The 25,580-nt window shown below is 40.0% G+C and overlaps 1 protein-coding gene across 4 annotated transcripts in view; it reads left to right on the top strand.

The window, feature by feature from the left end:
* Positions 1-25,580, top strand: part of VPS41 (VPS41 subunit of HOPS complex) — a 192,715-nt gene that overhangs the window by 21,075 nt on the left and 146,060 nt on the right. For 2 of the 4 annotated variants that reach the window (XM_033438469.2, XM_049714909.1), the window contains 3 exons: positions 14,361-14,427; positions 17,013-17,164; positions 18,943-19,050. In XM_033438469.2, coding sequence (XP_033294360.2) covers positions 14,361-14,427; positions 17,013-17,164; positions 18,943-19,050 — 327 coding nt within the window. The remainder of the gene's footprint in view (positions 1-14,360; positions 14,428-17,012; positions 17,165-18,942; positions 19,051-25,580) is intronic. The other 2 variants (XM_004263331.4, XM_049714911.1) reach the window with 1 other exon arrangement.

Below are 25,580 nucleotides of genomic sequence, written 5' to 3'. Positions count from 1 at the left end.
TCCTCTTAGTTTTTCTTCATCTGAGAATGTCTTTATTTCCCTTTCATTCTTAAGGGATGTTTTTACCAGGTATAGCTTTTGTAGTTGACAGTTCTTTTGTTTCAGAACTTGAGAAAATATGTGCCACTTCCTTCTGGCCTCTGTCATTTCAAATGAGAAATCTGTTGTCATTTGAATTGGTACTCTCCCATAAGTAATGTGTCATGTTTCCCTGGCTGCTTGCAAGATTTTTTTTTTACTTTAGTTTTTAGAATTTTAATTAGGATGTCTCTTGGAGTGGTTTTCTTTGATTTCTCTTCTTTGGAATTTGTTTAGCTAATTGAATCTGTAGGTTTATGTCCTTCACCAAATTTGGACAATTTTCAGCCATCATTTCTTCGTATATTCTCAGTTCCTCTATCTTCTCCTTCTGGGACTTTGATAATGTGAATATTACCCCTTTTGTTATTGTTCCACAGGTCCCTGAGATGGTTCATTTTCTCCAGTCTGTTTTCTCTTTGTTGTTCAGATTGGGTAAATTCCATTGATAGATCCCTAAGTTCATTTTGTCCTTGTCATCTCTACTGCTGAGCCCATCCAGTGAGTTATTTCTTTTGGATATTGTATTTTCTAATTCTAAAGTTTCCATTTTTTAAATGACTAATTTCTTTGCTGAAATATTCTATTGTTCCATTTGTTTCAGGAGAATTTATAATTGCTTGTTGAAGCACTTTTATGATGGCTGCTTTAAAACCCTTGCCAGATAATTCCAACATCTGATTCATTTTGTTCTTATAATATACATTTTAATGGAAGACAATATTTAGATCATGAAGAATTATCAGTTACTTCATTTTATCAGGTTCACTTATTTCCATGTGTTGTGCTCATTGCTTTACATGGATTATTTCATTTAATATGGACCACAGTCCTTTTAAGTACTATATTAGGCAGGATGCTGAAGTAATAAACAGTTCCAAAATTGTAGTGGTTTGACATAGCAGAGGTTTATTTCTGAGTAGAATCAGTGACACAGGGAGAGGAAATTGAGGCAAAAGCAATATAGAAATGTCATCATCTTCCATGAGACCTTTCCTATTTGTGGACCAGGTACAATGTGCTGTGGAAAACTTTCATAGAGCTGGAAACTGAAGCAGTTCTGCTTCATAGAGATACATATTTTTTTAAAACGCTGTTTTGAATAGGTTCTCAGTGTACTGTTTATTTAGAAGTATATGCCACCTTTGTAGAGGAGTTTAGTGGGTTGTACAAAGAACTTTGCAGTAGAAGCATCAAAGTGTTAGCCTAACCTTTCAAGATTAAACTTGCACAGCAAAGAGGAGAATAACAAGGGGAAAGCCATCAGGCTAAAGAGGGTTGGCAAGGAAAGAGAAGAGCGCCGAAAGGAAACTGGTATGTAGTGAAGTCTGCTTTCTACCAGGTAGGGATTCCAGTGACCTTTAGTTATTCATGAATGCAACTGAATAGATAAACGAAGGCTTATTCTGCCTATGGTGTGTTCCTTTGAATTGCATGTGAATTATATGACCTGTGCCTGGGCCATGGCATGTAATAACAGAGGGTTAGTTACTGTCACTTCTGTCTTTATAATTTTTGTTACCATTATTTATAAGCATGCCTCCTAAGTGATGTCCACTCAGATCTGGCTTAGTTCTTGCAAATATCACAATTAGGAGGTTTTGAGTATGTTAGATATATTAATTTTACTAAACCAAGAAGACTGACAAATAGCTGAACCTATTTAAAACAAACCTATACACAGTTTATGTTGAATGAGGAATTAATTTTAAAATGTACCTTCTCGGTGCATCTGCCACAAGGAGAATTCTTTTTCAGTTTTGTTAAAATGAAAACCAGTCATTGTGAGAAATCAGGAGATAGGTTTTTTAAATCAGGAAATGCATCACAGAAAAATAATTTATTTTACCTGGCAGGTAGAACATTGTGAATCATTTATTGAAACTTAAATTGGTTCTTTATATCTATTAATTTTAATAAACAAATTTATAGCAACTGGTAACTAAAATGGTAATGTACCTTGTTATGAAATTGATTGGTGAGAGAAAGGGAGCATGGGGTTATAATATTGTATCCTTCCAAATAGCCCTTGGATTAAAATTTTGCTTTTTCATTTAATGAGCTATTAACAGGTTCTGCTGATTATTGCATCATTCAGGCAAGGATAAACATTCTCTGTGAAGCATATATTATAAAAGTGATATATTTGGAAACTTAGTAGAAACTTTCCGGATGCAAGATTTGTGAAACTGTATTTCTGCTGCTGGTTCGAGATTGAGAAAATGAACGTGACTTTTTCTGGTATGACATATATTTGAACAGAATTTACAATTTCACTAGGAGAAATTTATAATTTACATAGGAGGAAAATTATTTTAGACAGCCCAAGGTGGACTGATTATTTTATTTATACAACAAATATTTATTGGATACTATTATGTTTTGGGTGCGAGGATACACCAGCATTTGATAAAGGAGGCAGACAGTAAACAAAAACATATATATCAGGCGGTAATACATGTTATGGATAAAAGTAAAATGACATTGGGTAAGAGGACTGTGGAGTGGGCTGAGGGATGCTCTTTTATCCTGGACAGTAGGGGAGGGCTCTCTAATAAGATGACATATAAGTAAATATCCAGGGGAAAGATCTCATAGGTGAAAGGAAGAGCAAATACAGTACCTTCAGTTGGGGTCCTGCTAGAGGTCTTCGAGGATACGAGCAGGGCTGCAGCAGAGTAATAGGAAATCATGTCTGAGAAGTAATGAGTGGTCAAGAACTAGAGCCTGTAAGTCAGCTTATGGACTTTGGTTTTTACCGTGCGTAAGATGGGAAGCCACTGGAGGATCATTGTTTGGTAAGATCCCTTTGGATGACGTTTGAAAAAAGTCAGGAAGGTGGTGGCAAGTAGGAAGCAGTGAGACCAGTTAGGAGGCTTTGGCAAAACTCTGGCTAGAGGTGATGAAGATTTGGGGCATTTTTTGAAGTAGAGCCAATGGATTTGTTGACTAGGAGGTGGACGTGTAAGTGAAAGAGAGGAATCAAGCATGAGCAACTAGGATGATGGAGTATGTTAATTGAGATGGGGAAGACTCTAGCTAGCACTGGTTTTGGTGCTCAGGGTGAGTTGCTGGTGATGGTGGTAGTTGGGTGGGGTGGGTAAATCAGAAATTCCATTTGGGGTATCTTAAGTTGGAGATGTCAATTAGCCATCCAAGTGGAAATGTCAAGTCGGTCATTGGATAAAAATGACCAGTGCAGGTCTGGACTGAAGATAAGAATTTGTGCATCAGGGCTTCCCTGGTGGCGCAGTGGTTGAGAGTCCGCCTGCCGATGCAGGGGACACGGGTTCGTGCCCCGGTCCGGGAGGATCCCACAAGCCGTGCAGTGGCTGGGCCCGTGGGCCATAGCCGCTGAGCCTGCGCGTCTGGAGCCTGTGCTCCGCAACGGGAGAGGCCACAACAGTGAGAGGCCTGCGTACCACAAAAAAAAAAAAAAAAAAAAAATAGAATTTGTGAATCAGCATTTGGATGGCGTTTAAAGCCATGAAACTGGATGAGATCATTTAGGACATGAGGACAGATACATAAGAAGCCCGATGTCTGGACCAAGGCGTACTCTAACGTTTTAGAGGTCTGGTAGATGAAGAGAAATCTTCAAAGGGGAGTGAGAAGGAGTAACCAGTGAAGTAGGAAGAGAACCACTAGAAAGCAGTGACCCAGAGGCCAAGGGAGGAATGCATCTCAGGAGGAAGAGCGTGGTCAGTTATACCAAATACTGCTGGGAGGAGGAATAAGATGAGGTCTAGGGCTTTACCCTTGGATCTGTAATGAGGCCATAGGTGTGCTCCTTACAAGAGCAGTCGTGGTGGCTCATACTGGTGGAGTTGGTGGTGGGACCTGACTGGAATGGGCTCAGGGGAGATTGGGTTGGCAAAATGTCTCAGATGCTTGCAGAAATTCTTGTACTGTGTATTACAAGATGTTGGTATCTAGAATGTTCATAAGGGACGCAGTTGTTCAGTGACTGTTAAAGGAGATGATAGTTGTTTAGCACTTTGTCATTAAAACGTATTCAGTGAGTATGCTGCTGCTACTGCCGTTTTGTTATTTTTGTCCAGTTTTATGCCAGGTACTTTCAAGAAGTCAGGGACCCTGTAACCAGGTTCCCACTAGCAGAGCTACTTGTGAGTGAACAAATGAATTACTCTTCACAACAATGATAGGAAGCTGGCATTGTATGTTTATTTTGAAGATGGTGAAACCAAAGGGACCTTTGAGAGGTCCCTTTGTCAAAAACATGCACCAGTGACCACCCCTGGCCTCCTGACTCAAGCTGAGAACAGTTTTATCCCACCCCGTGTCCTCAAAAGGATCATGATTTAATTTAGGGGCAAGCAGTGAGAACTCTTTTAGTTTGGGGTTCAGCTTGGGGAATCCAGCTCCATAGCCCACCATCATTTTTATCTTCTCTGATTGATATATTATTCTCAGTAATAGGCAGATACGTAGAATAATGGTCCCGCATGGATGTCTTCATCCTGATCCCTGGAAGCTGTGAATATGTTATGTGACATGGAAAAGGAAATTTAAGGTTGCAGATGGAATTAAGGTTGCGAATCAGCTGACTTTAAGATAGGGAGGTTATCTTGGATTATCCAGGTGGGACCAGTGTAGTCACAAGTCACAGTGTCGTCTTTACAGGTGGAAGGTGGAGGTTGAGAAGGTCAGAGTAATGTGGTGTGAAACGGGACCCGACCTGCTCTTGCTGGCTTTGTAGGTGGCGGAGGGAGGAGGGGGCCCACAGCCAAGGAATGCACGTGGCCTCTAGAGCTGGAAAGGACAAGGAACCAGATTCTCCCCTAGAGCGTCCAGAAGAAGGCAGCCTGCTACCATCTTGATTTTAGCCCAGTGAGATCTGTATTGGGTTGTAAGATAACAGATTTGTGTTGCTTCAAGCCAGTGAGTTTATGGTGATCTGTTACAGCAGCAATAGCAAGCTAATACAGTAAATAATGTGATTGTATAATCTTGGTCCCTTAGCACTTTTCATTAGTCTTTATTCTTAGGGTTTTAGGAGTAAAATACATCCAGCAAAGGAGAACATACAGAAAATAGTTGTAACAAAATTGCCAATACTGGGAGCTGTATTTATAAAAACTTATGTGTGTCTTTTCTGATAATTGCTCAAGAATGTTGTTTAAATGGTAATTCTACTTAACAGTTAGGGCCTGATACTACCCTGTCAAGGCTTTAAGGCAGTTTTTTCTCTGCAGACTCCAGAAATGCTATAACAGATCTAAATAACACATAGATGTCTTTTCATCTGTGAGCTATTTCAGTTTGAGTACAACCATTTTTTTTTTTTTTTTGGTTGCATTGGGTCTTCGTTGCTGAGCACGGGCTTCCTCTAGTTGCGGTGAGCAGGGAGATTCTCTTCATTGCAGTGCGCAGGCTTCTCATTGTGGAGGGTTCTCTTGTTGCGGAGCACAGGCTCTAGGCATGCGGGCTTCAGTAGGTGTGGCGCACGGGCTTAGTTGCTTTGCGGCATGTGGGATCTTCCCGGATCAGGGATCGAACCCGCGTCCCCTGCATTGGCAGGCGATTCTTAACCACTGCACCACCAGGGAAATCCCACCATTTTTAAATATAGTGATTCACAGGCATCCGTGTAATCATAATTCTTTAGAATATGACTCTCTTCTCCAAAGACCTCAGTGGATTAAATAAATCTCTCAAAATAGTATCAAAGAGATGGGAGTGGGGAAACCTCCGCTAAAGCTTAAGATTTTAGTCTGTTTTCATCATTTCCATCAGTGGTTGGGCATTTTTGAGATACTTGGCCTGTGTTGGGCTACTTTTGGTCAAGCATCCAGGAGAGACTATTGGCTTAATAAGAACGGGACTGTAGCATTTCCTTTAACTTTCTTAATAACAAGATTCACATTTAGATATGTTTGAAACATTTTTGAAATGATGTGGCAAACTCAAAAGTAATATATCTTCGTTTTTTGTAAGTAGTATAAAACAAAGAGGGAACTAGATTAGAAATAATTATGTTTGCTCAATTTTATGTCTGGAAATAAACTCCAAAGGGAAGATACGAATTATACCGTTTAAACTTGGGGGCTATAATACAAATAATGGTAATATTTTTAGTAATTGACATTCACTGGATACTTAGGTGATGCTGTGCTTTGTGCTTTACATACATTTATTACATTTAATTCTCACAACAATCCTATAAGATACATATTATCATCCTCCTTTCACAAAAGATGAGGTAACTGAGGTTTTAAGTAACTTGTCCAGTGTATGAGGACTGTATGGTACAACTGGCATAAGAAAACTTTATTTTAGCTTATTTTGTGACTGCCCACTTGATTTTGAATTCCAGTAGGTTTTTGAATAACTTTCTCTCCTTTCTTCCCCTGTCCTTTGTTAACAAATGACATTAGTGAACTTTACCAAGATTTTTTTTTAATTTTTAAAAAAGATTTATTTTATTTTTTTGGCTGCGTTGGGTCTTCATTGCTGCGCGCGGGCTTTCTCTAGTTGCGGCGAGCGGGGGCTACTCTTCGTTGCAGTGCATGGGCTTCTCATTGCGGTGACTTCTCTTGTTGCGGAGCATGGCATCTAGGCACGCAGGCTTCAGTAGTCGTGGCACGCGGGCTCAGTAGTTGTGGCGCATGGACTTAGTTGCTCCACGACATGTGGGATCTTCCCGGACCAGGGCTCGAGCCCGTGTCCCCTGCATTGGCAGGCGGACTCTCAACCACTGCACCACCAGGGAAGCCCTTTACCAAGATTTTTTGGTCATTCTTATTTCTCATATCTCTTACAGCATCTCCTAGATTTTTGCTTTCTATTTGGATATATCCTCGAAAAATATGTTTCAGTGTGGGAGTTTCTGAGAGTCTTCTGAGCCTTTGTAAAGTGCCCTTGAGGTAAATCTACAGGGAAGCAGCCCTGGGAGGAGGTAATCTCCACTTGGTGGCGGAAGGCTAGAAGACAGAGGAGTGAATGCAGGTCAGTCCTCACCCCTGCAAGGGCTCGGCTGTTCCTGCTGATTTCTGTAGTGAATGGAGCAGCAAAACCTCCAAGTTAGGCATTGTGGGGGAGAGGTAAGCATCAGGTCTAAACAGCTCCCCCTTCTAGATGATTTCACTTGTTTCCATGGTTTCTCACTCAAGGATATTCTGGAATCCCTCCTTCCTATCATTTTTATACAATCTTCAGGGTTGATTTGGGGGAAGGGGGCCAGCAGCCCAGGCCAGCTCTCTCTGGCTTGGCAAGAGCTGTGTATTAGTCAGGGTTCAGTAGAGAAACAGAACCAATGGGCTCTGTTTAGGACCAACAGGAGCTGAGAGAGAGGGAGGGGGGAAGAGAGGGAGAGATTTGAGAGAGAGAGAGGCTCGTGTGATTATGGAGCTGGCAAGTCCCAAGACCTTCAGGGTGAGTCGGCAAGCTGGAGACCCAGAAGGAGCTGATGTTTCAGTTCAAATCCTAAGACAGGAAAGAAGTCACCCACTTGCAAGACAGTTAGGCAGGAAGAAATCTTTCACTCAGTGGGAGGGTATATTTAGGCCTTCAACTGATTTGGCGAGGCCCACCCACATTGGGGAAGGCAATCTACTTTACTCAGTCTACCAATTTAGATGTTACTCCCCTCCAAAAACACATCACAGAAACACCCAGGATAATGATTTGCTGAATATCTGGGCACTCCGTGGCCCAGTCAAGTTGACACAAAATTCATCATTATAAACTGTGTTTTGTTTTTTCCATACATCTTCAACTACCGTACCAACAATGCTACATTTATTGTTTTTCATCTTCTTGTCTTTCACCTTGGCTAAAATTTCTAAATCAGTTTTGAAAAATAAAGTGATATTAGATCTCTATTTACTGAATTTTTTTTATAAATCAGAAATGTGTTTAATTTTATAAATGCTGTTTCTGTATCTGTCACTGTGGGTCTATGGGGCTTTTACTTTGACCTAGCAAATGATGAAATCAGCTTTCTTAATAACCAGTCTTTGCACTTCTGCAGTATTTGATCGATTTGATCACCAAGCTTTCTATTAATATATGCAGCGTTTGCTTTATGATATTCTATTTTGAATTTTTACATTTACATTCTTGCATCAGATAACTGAACTCTGTTTTTTTCTTTTTTTCCTTTGATGTATTCTTCGGGAGTTTTGATATTACAGTTATGCTACCTTTTCAAAATGAGTTAGGAAGTGTTTATTTCACTGTCATGGGATAGTTTAAATAACTTAGGAATTTTCTATTCTTTGAGGGTTTTTAATAGAACTTGCTGCTAAAACAGTCTAGGCTAGGTACCTTTCTGCAGGAGATAGGTCGTACTTTGATGATTTTTATTTTGTCAGTGTGTATGGTGGTTATCTTATTCTGTTTGTCTTTAAAAAGTGCTAACCCTTGGACTTATTAATTATTCCATATTCTGGTTTATTAATGCATTTTTGCTTTTACCTTTATTAGTGTTCTCTGGTTCCCTGCAATACCCACCTTCTTATGCCAGTGTTTTCTCGGTCCTGCAGTGCTTACAGCTGGAACTCCCAGACTGTCAGTAATGCACTGTCCAGGTGTTAGGGACTTATAGTCTCTGCCCGTAGGAGGGCGATGTAGGCAGATGGTGGCTAGGGTTGAAAGTGTAGAGAAACAGTGGGCAGAAGCTGTAGATAGTCACTTCCTTCTGGAGAAAAACAATCCCTAATGGGTGGGGTGGGTGTCTGCTCTGTCGAGTGGGGCAGGCTCTGAGTCATGGGCATGGAGCATTGGGAGAGCCAAAAGCATCTTTCTACATTTTGTTCAGGTGGGTTACTTTTTCATGAACCAAATCAAGATGTGTCATGAGTTCATGTTCAACATACGTATCAGTTTCTCCTTGACTTTGGTAATGGTTTATCTTAATTTTTATTGCTATGCGTGTTTTTTTTTATCTGTATCTGTTTCTTCATGGAAATTATTGAGAAGCTGTCAGAGGCTTTGGTGGGACTGGCTAGCCAGGTGCTTCTTTGCACCTGGAATAGGGAATGAGCCATTGAAAGATGCTCGAGAGGTATTTAATCTCCTCACAAACAAAATAATCCCAAGGAACTGTGGCACTTTACTTTTTAATATAACAGTAAACATAGAAATTAAAAATAAATGTAAATTTGTCATGAACATTGAGTTTGCGGGACCTCTATTGCTACTACTACTGTTTGCTGCTCTTTGCCTTTGGTACCTCCATCTCCCCCTCCCCTCCCCTCCCCTCCCCTCCCCTCCCCTCCTCATGTCTGTAAAATAACACATAATTTAGATGATCTCTGAGGTTCCTTTGGGCTGCTATTCTATGATCTGGATTTTCCTGTGTGGAAATCTAAATGAGAATGTCTGAGAAAAGCTTCTTACTAAACTCGGTCTGCCCTTAACGATGTACTTGTGTTTTCACTGGTCTTTATTAGGTGCCCACAGTTTTGTTAGGTGAAGTTCAGAACAGTGAAAAGGCATAAACCCTGCTTCTGAGGATCTTGTGATCACCAAGGGGTATCGGGAAGAAAGGGAAAGAGGGTTTTGTTGGCTTTAGTGGCGGAAATTGTCCACCTGGATGGCATATCTTGAAGATGGGTCAGGTTATTCCATGTGGCTGGAAGGAAATGAAAAGCTTATTTGCTTTTCTCATTCCCCCCCCCCTCTATATTCTTAGTGCTTTCCCAATATAAACTCCTTGAATTGAACATGAAATTCTGATACTACAGAGCAAAGGAGAGATCAGGGTTTATGAAGACTGCATATCTTGTGAATCTTAAGTAGAGCTCTTCAATGATTAGAGGCTCAACTTTTTCTCACTTTTCTAGTCAAAGTGTTAAACAGGAAGGAGAGCAGCTTTAAGAGATAAGAATCTTAGTTCAGGGGCTTCCCTGGTGGCGCAGTGGCTGAGAGTCCGCCTGCCGATGCAGGGGACACGGGTTCGTGCCCCGGTCCGGGAAGATCCCACATGCCGTGGAGCGGCTGGGCCCGTGAGCCATGGCCGCTGAGCCTGCGCGTCCGGAGCCTGTGCTCCGCAACGGGAGAGGCCACAACAGTGAGAGGCCCACGTACCGCTAAAAAAAAAAAAAAGAATCTTAGCTCAGTAGATACAAAGTTTTGAAGAGGATGTTGAACAGTGGTTTTAAAAATATATAAATATAATAATTCTATAATAAATATAATGCATATTGATTTTAGCAGGTTTAGAAAATATTGGCAGTAGCTCACAGTTATGATTTTTATTTGCCATCTTCTTAATGGTTACAGCAACCCTGTGATGGGAGTCCTGTTATCACTGTCATTCTACAGATGAAGAAACCGAAGCTTAGGGAGGTTACTATTGATATTTTGGTGTTTATTCTTCTCATTTTCCCCCAACATGTGTATATGAATTTCTTCAATAACACTTGGATCATGCAAAGCAGGTTTTTATGACCTCCTTATTCACCTAATAAGACGTTTTGAGAACCTTTCCCTTTGTTATTAAATCGTCTTTGAAAACAGATTTTAGGGTCTGTGTCATATTTGATCTCATGAAATTTATTTAACCCAGGGTTTCTTGACCTTGGCACTATTGGCATTTTGGACCAGATAATTTTTTGTTCCGGGAGATTGTCCTGTCCACTGTAGGTTATTTACCATCATCCCTGGTCTCTACCCCACTAGATACCAGTAGCTTCTTCTCCCCCAACTCAGTTGTGACAACAAAAATGTCCCCAGACATTGCCAAGTAAATGACTTGGAGGGTGGGCAATTACCTCCAGTTGAGAACCACTTATTTAACCATATGCATTTTAAACTTTAGAAAATAATATATGCATATGAGTAGACTCATCGGAATTTTCTATCTATATGAAAAAGTTAGACCCATGTCATCTAGATTACATTTATCAGCTCCTAATTTCAGCTACTTGTTTTTGATTAATATGTGTTTTCAATAATAGCAGTATTGCTTGAAAGTAAAAAATTTAACAACATTATTTGCATTCATATAAGAATGTAATTGCTTGTCTGTCACCAGTCTGATGGAAAGGCATCCTGGGAGCTTTGACCACAGTTGTTTTATTGTAGATGAATTCCATTATCTCCATGTCACTTTCTTAAAAAGTTTGGTCATTGAGGCAGCTGTAATACCTTGTGTTATTAATGGAAACCAGAAGTTACTCTCTTGGCTTGTTTATGTCGTTTTCTTGATAGGTTTTGACATTTTAGAAGGCTCTATGAAGCCATCTTTCCTACCAGATAGTCATCTTTTTGTGTAAGTAAAATCATCCTTTTGTAATAGAACTGTCACGTATAACAGTCAGTAGTGGGACTTGCCCTTTTAAGGAGGTGACAGTCATTTGGGGAGGGGGCAAATACAAAGTTAATAAAAAGGTCCTAATTTCTTGATGAATTTCGAATCTTACAGTTCGTCTTTTTTGTACAGCTTTTCTCATCATAAACCTCTTCTACTGTTTCTGGAAAAGCTCCAGACTGGTATGACATAGGTGGAGATGTCCTTTCTTGCCCATGTACATTTACTTGTAACGTTACAGTTTCAAATAAATGCATATACACAATAATAAATAGTTCTTGACTATTTATATTACCTTTGTTGATAGTAACGTTGATGCAGTTACTGTTGTCGTGAATAGCTCTATTCCTTAAAAATTTGTTAGTTATGTTTTTGAGACGTAAATTGTGCGTTTTGATTGACTTACAGTGTAATTTCAGTTATGCTTTAAAAAATTCTTATTTGTATCTGGCACCTACTGTGTTTTATTTTTTTCTTCTCCGTATATCTCCTCTAATAAATAGTGATCAAAAAGAAATATTTTAATATATCATGGGGCTTATTATGAAGTGAATTATTTGTTAAGAGAGAAAATGGTTTCAAATACAAATTTTCTAAAGTTCAAATGTCTGACACTAGATTTTGATAGCTTTTTAAAAATACTTTAAACTTATAAGGGTGACTACCAATTTTGAGTATTTCAGTTCTTATTAAAGTAACTAGAATTCTAGACACAATGTTCTAGAGGAAGAAAGCCTTTATACTTTCAGACCGATGGCTGATTATCGATTTGCTTTTTATTAAGACTTGGTGTTTTCCTGTGGAAGTTCAGACTGTTTTTTTTTTTTTTTTTTTTTTTTTTACACAATGAGAATTTTGTTTTGTTTTTGAGGATGTTAGTGTTCCCTATTGTATCTAGCTTTAAAACACTGGATATTTATTAAAAGGATTTGCCCCTGGTCAGATGTAGTTGATGATGAGATCAACTAATCCATTCATCTTATTAAAACTCCTAGAGGTTCAACTGAGGTCTTTCTCATAGGTGAGGCTGGATGTGATGAAGGGCATCTCCATAGAGTGAGGTTGTGAATTGCCCAGGAGTTCTCCACTGGTGATATTCTCCACTGACTTAACTAGGACTTTGTAAATAGCTCACTCCTTCAGTATATCTAGTATCATTTTGTTTTGTGAAAAAAGCCCAAACAAGACAAAACTGTATTTTAACAAAGAACTGATATCCAGAAGTAACATTTTAAGTTCTATATTAATAGGAACAGTAGAAAATGTAATGATCTTTCTGTGAACCCCCTGAATTCATACGACACACTTTTTTTTAAAAAAATAAAATTCAGGTCTTCATTTGAACTGTCACAGTGGTACATAAAATGTACTGATGTGGGGCTTCCCTGGTGGCGCAGTGGTTGAGAGTCCGCCTGCCAATGCAGGGGACATGGGTTCGTGCCCCGGTCCGCGAAGATCCCACATGCCACGGAGCGACTGGGCCCGTGAGCCATGGCCGCTGAGCCTGCGCATCCGGAGCCTGTGCTCCGCAACGGGAGAGGCCACAACAGTGAGAGGCCCGCGTACCACCAAAAAAAAAAAAAAAAGTGCTGATGTGTGAAAGATGTGGATAGAGTTAAACCAGTATGAAAAATTGGTTATAAACACCAAACTATTTTTTCTTGTACACAAAATTTAAAATATCAGGTGAAAAGTACAATATTCTCGTTGGTTACATAAGTCTAAGTTAGGTGGCCGGACTTCCTCTGTGTAAATTTACCCTGTGGTGTTAGTAACAAATTACTAAATAGTTTTTGAGGCAGAAATCTTTAATTGCCTTAGTCTGTTGTCCCCAAAAGCAATTCTTTCACTTTTAAGTTCAAAACTCAGTAAAAAATGACCGTGATTAGAAATTTATTTTCAGGTAGTGTTTTAGAGTCCTATACGATGATCTAAAGGACCTGTCTTTAATTAAAAGTGCTATACACTTAGTGAAAATCCATGTTAGTTGAGGAATTGATTCTTTTTAAAGGAAAGCTGCAGATTTTTCTTGTATGGGTAAATGTCACTCTGTTCATATCTTCGCTTAAGCTGCAAGTCAGGACTTGTACTATTCCTCTAGGTTGTCATAGAAACGCAGTTAACTGTCATCTCAACTCAGACTGTTGATGGTTTTATTTGTAGGCTTGCAAGATTATTAAAATTTAACAAAAATTATTGATTTGCTTTTTATTAACACTGGGTTTTTTCCATGGAAGTTCAAATTGCATGAAAGTCTTTTTTTCTGTTTATTTTTACAGTGAAACTCTATGAAATCTACCTGGTTTTTTTTTAATGTTTTTTTAATTTAAAATGTGATATATAGTCTGCAGCAGTGGAATAACCTCTGCGAATTGTATTTTTGAATCACTTTCCATTTTCTTTGTTTACAGCAAGCAGAAAACACCTTTAAAAATTCACCTTTACCCCGCTTTTAACTTAACATAAAAGATACCTGTCAGAAAAGCGTGAAATGCTACGTCAAGTGCCTAATATTGGAGTTTTCATTTTATTTATGGTTTTCGAAGCCGAGCACAAATGCTTCAGTGAACTGTGCTGTGAAAGTATTTATTTTTGTATATTTATGTGCGAGAAATTATTTAGTTTTCACTTATAAATAAGACAGGCAAACCTTATTTACCGTAACTTTACCTAATGGTCCGTGGATGAGTGCTTTTATGCAAAATAGTCAAGAGGCTAGAATTAACTTTTCACATTGGATGCACATTTGATGTCTAGGCCTGAACAACATGTGGCATCTTATTATAAAGACTAACATTCAGGATTCAATTTGTATTTAACACATTTACTTCAGAATGCACACATCCTGCCTTTGCTACATTCAGTGTAAGCTTTGAAATGATTCCTATTTCTTGCTTGTGGATACATAAGTAGAAGTGTTTATTTGTTGCTTTTTCTAATTTTCTTTTTTCTAGGTTTTTTAAGACTTGGTTAATTAGCTATTTGATATTTATTTTAACAACAGCTCACTTTTGGACAGGCAGTATCTCCTTGGGTTGGGGTGATTATTGCAGTTACCTTTTTAAAGAAGGGTAGGTCTTTTAAAGAACCATGAACATGATACTTCCTTTTGTGGCTGTTAGTTCTTAGAGTTCTTCGTGGAAAGTTAATAGTAGGTAGACCATCTTTGATTTTAACACCCTTTTACTAAATAACCAACTAATAGCTTGTGCATACTTGGAGAAGAAAATTTAAGACAGCTCATCAGTAGACATGGAATATTGATTTTTTAAATTAAACCAGGTTTATTGCTCTTAAAATTTTACTACTCCTCTTGTAGCTAGTCTGCATGATGGCCCCTGGTGATCCTCACCTCCTATTATTCCTGCCCTCGTGTCCTCCCTTCCCACACTGAATCCCGGCTGGCCTGCATCATCAACGGAATATTGCAGAAGCATCAGTGTGTGACCTCTGAACCTAGGTCATATATAACATTAGGGTTTCCACTATGCATATCACTCTGGGGAAGCCACCTCTGCCAGGTCCTAAGGACACTCAAGCAGCCCTTTGGAGAAGTCGAGGAGGCCAGCAACTGAAGCCTCCTGCCAACAGCCAGCCCCAACTTGCCACCCATTTGAGTGAGCCATCTGGGAAGCCAGTACTCTAAGCCCAGTCAATTCTTCAGATGCCCAGCTCACACCTTCCCTGCAACCCCATAAAAGATCTTGAATCTGAACCACCCAGCCAAAGCCACTTCTGTATTGTTTACCCACTGAAACTCGGTTAAATAATACATAATTATTGTTGTTTTAAGTCAGTAAATGTTGGAATAATATGTTATGCATCTATAGATAACTAATGCACCTGCTAAAGAAACACATTTTTAAGCATTTCCTATTGATCACATAGTTTATAGTTGTAGGCATGAAAATTGTGGAGGCTTCTGTTGTGATTTGTAGTGTAATTTTTATAGGAGTTTTTATATAAGACATTGACATTAGAGCATTCATAACTGAATTTGAATTTTGGCTTTACTTTCTACCCACTGTGTATCTTAAGGAAATTACCTAAAATTTCTGATCATCAGTTTTTACTGAAAATCTGTAAAATGGGATAATGATATTCAACTCCCCATAATTTTTTTTAAGTCAGGATGAAATGAGATACCTATTAAGTCTGTAGCATGATGTTTGATATATCTCATCCTTTCTATTTAACTAGAAATTAGCCCCTTTCCATGTGAAGCTGCAGGTCTTTGCCCCAGGGGTAAAGACTTCTGTAAGCATCTGAGTTTGTGGTCTCTGTGTGACTGTTTATTAGTATTATAATCTTTAAGAGGCCCAGGACTTACTACTCTGCAAGTTATTTTTCTTTTACATAATTTTCTTTTTACTGTGATGAGCCTAGGTGTGATTTTCTTCATATTTCTTGCTTGGGTTTGCAGAGCTTCTTGAACTTGTGGGTTGATGTCTTATCAGTTTTGAAAATTCTCAGTTGTTCCCTCTGTAAATGTTCTTCCTGTCTTTCCTCCTTCCCATTTCCCCATTTACTCTATCCTTGTGGGATTGTGTTGAAAAGTATGTTAGCCCTTTTCCCTGTGTTCCACATATCACATATACTTTTTCTGTATTTTCCATACATTTTCCTTCTCTGACCTTCCCTTTGGATATCTTTTTTTCTTTCTTTAATATTTATCTATTTATTTATTTTGTCTGTGCCAGGCCTTAGTTGTGTCATGCGGGCTCGTAGTTGTGGCATGTGGAGTTCTTAGTTGTGGTATACGTGTGGGATCTAGTTCCCTGACCAGGGATCGAACCTGGGCCCCCTGCATTGGGAGCACAGAGTCTTACCCACTGGACCACCAGGGAAGTCCCCCCTTTGGCTATCTTTTGACCTGTTTTCCATCTCACTAATCCTGTCTTCTGCTTTGCTAATCTTCTGTTGAGCCATCTATTGCATTCTTAATTTCATTTACATTTTTCAGTTCTAAAATTTTCATTTGATTCTTCTTTACAGATTACAGTTCTCTGTTGAAAATCTCCCTTTTCATCTGTCTTATTCATCTTTTCCTCCCTCCCTCCCTCGCTCCCTTCCTTTCTTCCTTCCTTCCAGAACATACTAGTTATAGTTATGTTAAAGTCCTTTTCTTCTAACTCCAGTTAGTAGGTCACCCATGGGTCTGTTTTTACAATATTTTTTCTCCTTGATTTTCAGTCATTTGGTCCAATCTTGTGGTGCACCTGGTAATTTTTTATTGAGTTCTCGGTATTGTAAGCAAAGAATTGTAGAAGTCCCCATAGTATTCTTTTTCCAAGGGGTCAACCTTTTTTTTACTGGGCAGATGGGTTGAGGGTTATGTACCTTACTCCAGTCAGGGATTGAACTGAGTCAAAGCTAGACAGAAGTTTGGGGAAGCTATTGTGCTTATATCCTGGGGACCAGGAGTCCCAAATGAGAGCCTGTGGTATTCACCAGGATCTCATTTCCCGATGGCTCCTGAACTCTATTTGTTCTCTTCCCAGCATATCAAGGCAGTGAGTTTGCATTTTTGACACTTTCTGTTTAGCTTTTTCGTCTCATACCTTATGTAGCTTTGGAAATTCGCAGTTGTCCTTTGGAGAAAAGTGGCTGTGTAACAAACTCACTTCTTTGCCTCTGTCTTCCACTGGGGTCTTAGCCCATCAGGTCTCCAGTCCCCACAAGTACCAGAAGGTTTGCTGTTTTCCATCCTCCCAGGAGTGGGCATCTTTCCAGGCAGAGATTCTCAGCCTCTGGTTGATAAATGCCTCCATGAAGAATGGCTGTAGAATGCCAGCTCACCTCTCCATGGTTTGTTCACCATCTTGGAGTCCTGACTCTTCTAGTTCAGGTTGCCTCAGTAGCCCTTTAATTGATGCCTTATAGTGATGTTTCTCTATAGTTCATTAAACCTTTCTAGTTATTCTGGGTGAGAACATTGATGTGCCTCAGTCTACCCAAATGTTAGCTGGAAGGTGAGGACTACACAATTATTTTTGAAGGAAGTATCAATGATTAGATTATTTTTGTGAACTTCTCTTTTGGCCAGCTTTATCCAATCATAGGTGTTGGTATATGCATATTTTCTTGTTTCTCATTACATACTGATGAAGTAAAATGGAATATTTTCTGAATCATTGTAATAATTTTTATAACTATCCTTGATTTATTAATTCATGGCCATTATAGTCAACATAGATTCCTAACTTTATTTTATAACTCTGAGGATTAAGGATGTCTTATGATTCTGTATCAACAGTGAAATTGAACATATAAAGTTAGTGATAATATTGAATACATATAAAATGATTGAGTCAACAGTGAATATTCTAACATAACAATGAGAGTCAACAGTGAATATTCTAACATAAACTAAATAATGACTGTTCATGGTTTACCAGTTATTTAAAATAAATATTAAAATATTTTTTCTGAAGAGTAATATATAGTTTGTTTTATATAAAATTTCTAATTTTCTCTCACTTTGACTTAATTTTTATAATTATATTTTTCTGGGCTTCCCTGGTGGCGCAGTGGTTGAGAGTCCGCCTGCCGATGCAGGGGACACGGGTTCGTGCCCCAGTCCGGGAAGATCCCACATGCCGCGGAGCGGCTAGGCCCGTGAGCCATGGCCGCTGAGCCTGCGTGTCCAGAGACTGTGCTCTGCAACGAGAGAGGCCACAGCAGTGAAAGGCCCGCGTACCGCAAAATAAATAAATAAAATAAATATTAAAATATTTTTTTCTGAAGAGTAATATATAGTTTGTTTTATATAAAATTTCTAATTTTCTCTCACTTTGACTTAATTTTTATAATTATATTTTTCTGGGCTTCCCTGGTGGCGCAGTGGTTGAGAGTCCGCCTGCCGATGCAGGGGACACAGGTTCGTGCCCCGGTCTGGGAAGATCCCACATGCCGCGGAGCGGCTAGGCCTGTGAGCTATGGCCGCTGAGCCTGCGCATCCGGAGCCTGTGCTCTGCAATGGGAGAGGCCACAGCAGTGAGAGGCCTGCATACCACAAAATAAATAAATAAAATAAATATTAAAATTTTTTTCTGAAGAGTAATGTATAGTTTGTTTTATATAAAATTTCTAATTTTCTTATACTTTGACTTAATTTTTATAATTGTATTCTAATTAGTATGAGATATTCTCAAATCTGACAAAAATATTTGTAATCTTGAAATGCAAAATTCATGTCTTTTAGAGGTTTATTATATTCCTGTCTCACTGCTGTGTTTTATGTCCATTAGGGCACACTGACAACCATTTTGCCCATACGCTATTTATTGACTTTGTTTGCGTAGTCAGACAGACAGTGTTGTATTTAGTATGCTAAAGTTGACTATTGTCAGCAGTGAGTATGTATAGTCCTCTTTCCAGCTTTTGAATTTATTCTGCCATTGAAGTTGTAGCAGTTGATAGACCAGTTGGAAAAATGAAACAGGATCTTAACCTTTAGCTGTAGTTGGGTTGCTGACAGTCATTAAGGGAACCATCTCTGGTTCCCCCTTACAATGTGTGTTTTGAGTATTTGAGTCTTTCAAATAAGTCCTTGAGGGCTGTCATTTTCTCTGCTCTCTGTGCAGGAAGAAGAGAGTGAAGAGGAGCCCAAACTGAAGTATGAAAGGCTCTCCAATGGGGTAACTGAAATCCTTCAGAAGGATGCCGCTAGCTGCATGACAGTCCACGAAAAGGTAAGGTGGCCCATGTAGAGGATTCTGCTGTGAGTTGTTTCTGTGGTAAGTTTGTTGATACTTTGGAGTCTGGGTGCTTTGCATGGTGGGTTTTTTTTTTTTTTTTTTTTTAACAGTAATCGTGTCTCCTTTCCATTCTTCCTCTCTCCTTTCTCGCCAACAAAAAACCAAAACAACAAGCAGAGATATGATATAAATGTATTTGTACACACACACACCACCCACTGCAAGGGTATATCAAGTAGGATTCAGACGATAATGGATGGGAAAGGTTTGTAGCAAGTGGTTCTCAGAAACCCTAGCACTTAATTCCTCAGCTCTTAAGTAGCAGAGTAGGAAAGTGTTAAGATGAGAAGTGTTGTGGAGCTCATTGCTTTCGTGAAAGTAGAAGAGATTCCATTGGAGGCCTTAGGAATCAGCAGCAAGGCCCCAGATGATTACTTATCTGTTATATGAATGAATGAATAGATTCCACATCTGGGTTTTCGCTATAACAAAGCCCCCCCACCAACTTTCTGAATCCAGGCTAAGTACTATACAGGATGCTTAGCCCATTCTTAGACCAGTTGGAATATCAGAGGCCAGGGAGTTTCACCCATTGCTCTGTCTTCCCTATCAGCCCTGTGAGTGAGCCTTGGTACCTCCACAAAAGGCAGACCCCCAGCTCTGATCCATCTCCTGGCTTTATCCCTTTGTTACCAGCAGTATTGTCCCATCCTCCTCCTTACCTCCACCCAGTTCCCCTTTACTACCAATTTCATTCCATTGTAAACAGATTCCTGCACTTGCTCAGCACGGCAGTAGTATATGTGCTGTCTGTTTTGTTTTTCCAGAAACCCCTCCTTCGGCCCCGTTTCATCTCTCTACCCTTAAGGCCACACTCTAGAGGGTGTCCATCCCTGGGACTTGAGGATCTTTTGGGCAACGCTCTCTTATCCTTTGTTCGTTGAAGCTATTGTGTTCATCTTCCCACTAACCCTGTTTTGTGACTTTGTGGAGCCCTGATCTCTAATCCATTCTTTCTCTTTCTTTCTGTCAAGTGGTCAACTATCCTAAGTTAACTTTACCAGCAGATTCAATTCTCTAATGGCCCTGACCCTCATATGCCCCCCGTCTACACTCTCAGCTCCGAGTCAGTGCTCAGATGACCAAAGCCGCCCGCCACGTGCTGGTACACGTTGCGTGCCGAGGTGCACATGCCACTGAAAGGGCTGATATTTATTTGTCCTTCATCAGTTCCTCCAGTCCCCAATCCGCCTCTTCAGCCACAATCCCTTCACTCTCAGAGGATGATGTCATTTCTATTTAATTAAGGAAATGGAAACTACCAAGCATGATCAGCCTCAATTCCTGACCCCTTCCCCAGCTCATCTGAATCCACGCCCATCCTCCCCCACAGGAGCTGTTCTTCCCCCTGCTCAAGGACCTTTTTGTCCACTTCTTTACTTCCCCTCCCCTCATTTCCTCCCTTCTCTCCTAGCGATCAGGCTATGTCATGGAGCAGACATAATTCTAGCCCCACGTGACTACTGATCTAATTTCTGATTCTGGGAATGAACCTTTTTTGCATGTTTCATATACATGGAATCATACATTGCTTGGTCTCTTGTGTCTGGCTTCTTACAGTTACTATCATGTTTTTGAGGTTCACTTGTGATGGAGCACGTATCAACACTTCATTCCTCCTTATTGCTGGATAATATTCCACTGTATGGACAGAACACACTTTATCCATTCACCAATTTGTGGAAATTTCGATGCTTTTGACACTGTGGATCTCACCTTTCTTAAAACTTCCTTATCATGACACCATTTTCTTATCACTTTCTTGATCACTTCTGTTATTCCCTTCTGGTTTTTTTTTCAGTTTCTTTCACTTCTACTTTTCCCTTACACGTTAGTTTTCCCAAGATTTGGTCCATTGGCCACATGTCTTCTAAATGTGTACTTTTCTTTCTTTTTTTTTAAAATAAATTTATTTATTTGGCCGTGTTGGGTCTTCGTTGCTGCATGCGGGCTTTCTCTAGTTGTGGCGAGTGGGGGCTACTCTTCGTTGCGGTGCGAGGGCTTCTCACTGCGGTGGCTTCTCTTGTTGCCGAGCACGGGCTCTAGGCAAGCGGGCTTCAGTAGTTGTGGCTTGCGGGCTCTAGAGCGCAGACTCAGTAGTTGTGGTGTACGGGCTTAGCTGCTCCACGGCATGTGGGATCTTCCTAGACCAGGGCTCGAACTCGTGTCCCCTGCATTGGCAGGCGGATTCTTAACCACTGCGCCACCAGGGAAGACCAAGTGTGTACTCTTCTTGACATTTAAATTTCTTGATTTCTGTGGCCACCTCCACCCTGACCCTTCCAAGAATAGCGTGCTTATTTATCCAGGTGCCTCCTACACAGCTCTACCTTTGGCTCTGTTTTTACCTGAGACTCACCATGTCCATAATGAGCTCATCTTCTTTTCCCTTCCTTCCCTTGCCTCTGTAGTTTTTGGGTTCTCTGCCCCATTTGGTGGCATCACCTAAGCCAAAGCTGACTCCTTCTCTCCTTCCGCCCAGTCATTCCCTAAGTCCTGGTGGTTCTCTCACCACTCCTGCCCTAGCCAAGGCCCTCATCTTCTCCTGGCTGTACTTGTGTGCCTCTCGTTTTTCTACCCAGATCTGATTTTCATCATCCAGTAAATAAAAGTCTGAGCTCCTTCATGTGGTGTTTAAGGTCCCCTGAGATCTTGCCTCATTGTGTGATTGGCCCCATATCTGACCGCTTTCTGCCACAAGTGCGATGGTCTGGCAGCAACTCCTGACTCTTGTTACTCACAACATCTCTTCTGCCTGGATTCTACCCCCACGTCACCTGCTTGAGTCTACTCCCATGCTGAGTCAAAGATCTTTTAGTACAGGCATTCATCATTTCTCCCTGGAACTAATGAACACACCGTGAACCAATCTATTTTCTTTCAGATTTGATTTCATCCTAGTCCATTTTTAACACTTCTTTCTACTGAAATAATCTTCCAGGAATTCAGATCTGATCATGTACTCCCCCTCCCTAGAATTCTGTATTGGCTTCCTGGTGTCTTCATGATTTGGACACATTCCCCCCCACACCCACCCACCCCAAACACACACTCACTTTGTTACCTTTCATCTCTCCATAAATATTCCCCGGTGGTGCAGTGGTTAAGAATCCGCCTGCCAATGCAGGGGAAACAGGTTCGAGCCCTAGTTCGGGAAGATCCCACACGCTGCGGAGCAACTAAGCCCGTGCACCACAACTACTGAGCCCGCATGCCTAGAGCCCGTGCTCCTCAACAAGAGAAGCCACCGCAGTGAGAAGCCTGCGAGCCGCAACCAAGAGTAGCCCCCGCTCGCTGCAACTAGAGAAAGCCCGCGTGCAGCAACAAAGACCCAACGCAGCCAAAATTAAATAAATAAATAAATAAATAAATAAATAAATAAAACCCTTCAATGGCTCTCATTACACGCAAGATGAAGTCTGAAAAGTTTAAAAAACAAAAAAATTCAGAAGTCTCCTGTTAACCAACCTTGTCAATCTCATTGCCTGTCTCCTGCCCTGGATGCTTCCACCATATAAAACTATTTGTGATTTTTTTTGCCTTTGTCCTGCTTTTTATGTGACTACATGCCTTTGTGCAAGTTGTATCCACGCTGTCTAAAATGGTCTTTACCACAAGCCTGCCCCATCTGCCTCAGTGTCTGCTGTCTAACACTCCTTCACAGTTGACCCTTGAACAACATGGATTAGAACTGCACAGGGTCCACGTATACATGGATTTTTTTCAGTAGTAAATACTACACGGTCCCTGGTTGGTTGAATGTGTGGCTGTAGAACCACTGATCTGGAGGAACCGTGGATCTAGAGGGCCAGCTATAAGTTATATGTACATTTGCAACTGCAGGAAGGGTGGGTGCCCCAACCACCCCCCAGATTGTTCAAAGGCCAACTATCTACTATGGAAAAAAATCTGTGTCTAAGTGGACCCTCCCAGTTCAAACCTGTGTTGTTCAAGAGTCAATTGTACTTACTTTTAAAGCATACTCGAAAAATTTAATCTTAATCAGTTTTTTATTTCTGTCTCCATCATTTTACCATCATCCTTTTAAGTCACACATGCTTATTGTCTAAGCATATCATAGGTGCTTTGTGTGTGTGTGTGTGTGTGTTCAATAAACCACCAAATTGATGAAAAGGAGAACAAAGTTTGCCTCCCCAGAGGTCAAATTTTATTAACACCATACTTAATCCAACTTGGCCAAGGAGCCTGACGGTGGGAACTGTAGTCAGACTAAGTTTGAGAACATGCACTCTTGATCTGAGGCTTATGTTTCTATCTACCAGGCTTCTGATCCAGTTGAGAGTATTTTAGCTCTTAATTCTGGCCCTAGCTCTGCCACTCATTGACTATCTCCAGGGAAGTCACATCAATTCCCAGAACTTATTTCCTTATGTGTAGTTGAAGGCAGTCCATGCTCTAATGCTTTGAATGCTGTAAAGTGCTAGGTGAAACATAGATATTACTGTACAGCTGAACACATTTGAAATGTGCTACTTCTTGTTTCTTTCGTGGTGTCCAAAAGACTGCTTATTGCTGCTTCTACCTGTTTACTTACAAAAAGTCCAACTGTTCAAAGGAAAAGCAGTTATGCTAGTGGATGGTTCAGAAGGATTCGATGCCCAAATGATAGTTTATCAAATGAGTCAAGTTTCTGTATTTAAACAGGAAGGGGACTGATTAAATTATGTTTATTCTTTGCCCATGCTGGATTTTAAGTGCTCTCAGGTTAAAAGAAAAAAAATTCAATAGTTACAAAAGCACAGAGCTTTTCATGTCTGGAAGGAGGGTCATATTTAAAGGATTTATATTTATGTTTGTGATTTGTGGCCAATTCTGCATTTTTTTCTTGTATTTTAAGTAGTCGAAAGCAACTTAAAAACTTTCATTTCATTAGCAAATGAAAGTATGACTCATTAATAGTTTTGGTAGTTAAATTTTTAAGAACTATACGATTGCCTTATCAAACTTGATTGTTTTTTGTTTTTTTTTCTTTTTTATAAATTTATTTATTTATAGTAGTGGCACATGGGCTTAGTTGCTCCGCAGCATGTGGGATCTTCCTGGACCAGGGATCGAACCCGTGTCCCCTGCATTAGCAGGCAGATTCTTAACCACTGCGCCACCAGGGGAGTCCCAAACTTGATTGTTTTAAGAGCACATAAAGTTATTTCTAAAAGGGAGCAACAATAATTTATCTAATCCAAATGATGAAATGTTTTCCTAAAGAAAAGGTAGCTTGTCATAAAAACCACTGCATTTTTTTTCAAAGATGTTCTAAAGTAATTATAGTTTTAGGTTGAAATCATACAATCAAAATAATTATTTTATGTTTCCTTTCTGTCTTAAGTATTAAATGAATTAAACTAGTAATTTTGAAAAGAAAAAAGGAAAGAATTAATATTTGGGGTAAAGTATTCTGTATAGAACCTTTAAAACTTTGATAAACTATAATTGGAAGTTCAAGAATGGCCTTCACAGAGATATCAGAGAATGACCCAGTATTAAAGCATTGGCCCTCTTGGTTTTCTTTCTTTCTTTCTTTTTTTTCTTTTTTTGTTTTTTGACTTTTGGCCGCGCCATGCAGCATGTGAGATCTTAGTTTCCAGACCGGGGATCGAACTTGTGCCCCCTTCATTGGCAGCGTGGAGCCTTAACCACTGGACCGCCGGGAAAGTACCCCCCCCCTTAGTTTTCTAACAAAGTAAATACAGTGTTTATGAGGAGAGTCAATACTGTCGAGTACTTGGGTGTAGTGAGCTTTTAAAACCCATTCATTCTTTTACCATAGGTGGCCTCAGAATGGAGTATTGTTTGTAGCTAGTATTATGTGGTATTTTTCTATTCAGATATTTTCAGAGTCTCACTGTGGAGAAGAAATTACACCCCTCTGAGTCCTCTATTTCTAATTAGAATGTTCTTTTGCTTTGGAGGAAACAGCCCTGTTTGGTTTAAATATTCAGACTCATTTCCCCCCCCCCCTCAAAATTACCTCTTCCCCTGCCCTTTCCAGGGCCCCGACATCCTGTTTTCAGCAGCCTTGTTGTCTGCCCTGGATGAGTAATCGGCCTGGCACCTTGTGCATTCAGGCAGCCCTGTGCAGTGGAATCGTCATACCTAGTTATGTCTGCACACCTGATGTTTTATTAACCAGTATTGATTTTTTTACCCGGCGGACTTTTTTTTCTTCCTGAAAAAAAGGCAACCTTGCAGGAGTGAAAGGCATTGCAGGGACTGAATTTCTAATGAACCCCCTTCTTTTCTTTTTTGTGACGCCTCTTTAATGTAGCTTTATATTTTAAGCGCCTGATCTGAAATTTCATTTTCAGTAATTCCATTCTGAGAAATCCTTTTAAATCTTGACTTTCTGTAAGGTTAATTTTTTCAAGATTGTGCTGCTTGACTGAAAAGCTTAGTAGTGCCTATAAATTTAAGCATTTCGTTCTAGGTTGCGATGAAGCATGTTC

Source organism: Orcinus orca, chromosome 9 (assembly GCF_937001465.1).
Source record: "Orcinus orca chromosome 9, mOrcOrc1.1, whole genome shotgun sequence".
Lineage (NCBI taxonomy): Eukaryota > Metazoa > Chordata > Mammalia > Artiodactyla > Delphinidae > Orcinus > Orcinus orca.
This window is presented reverse-complemented; position numbering and strand designations above follow the sequence as displayed.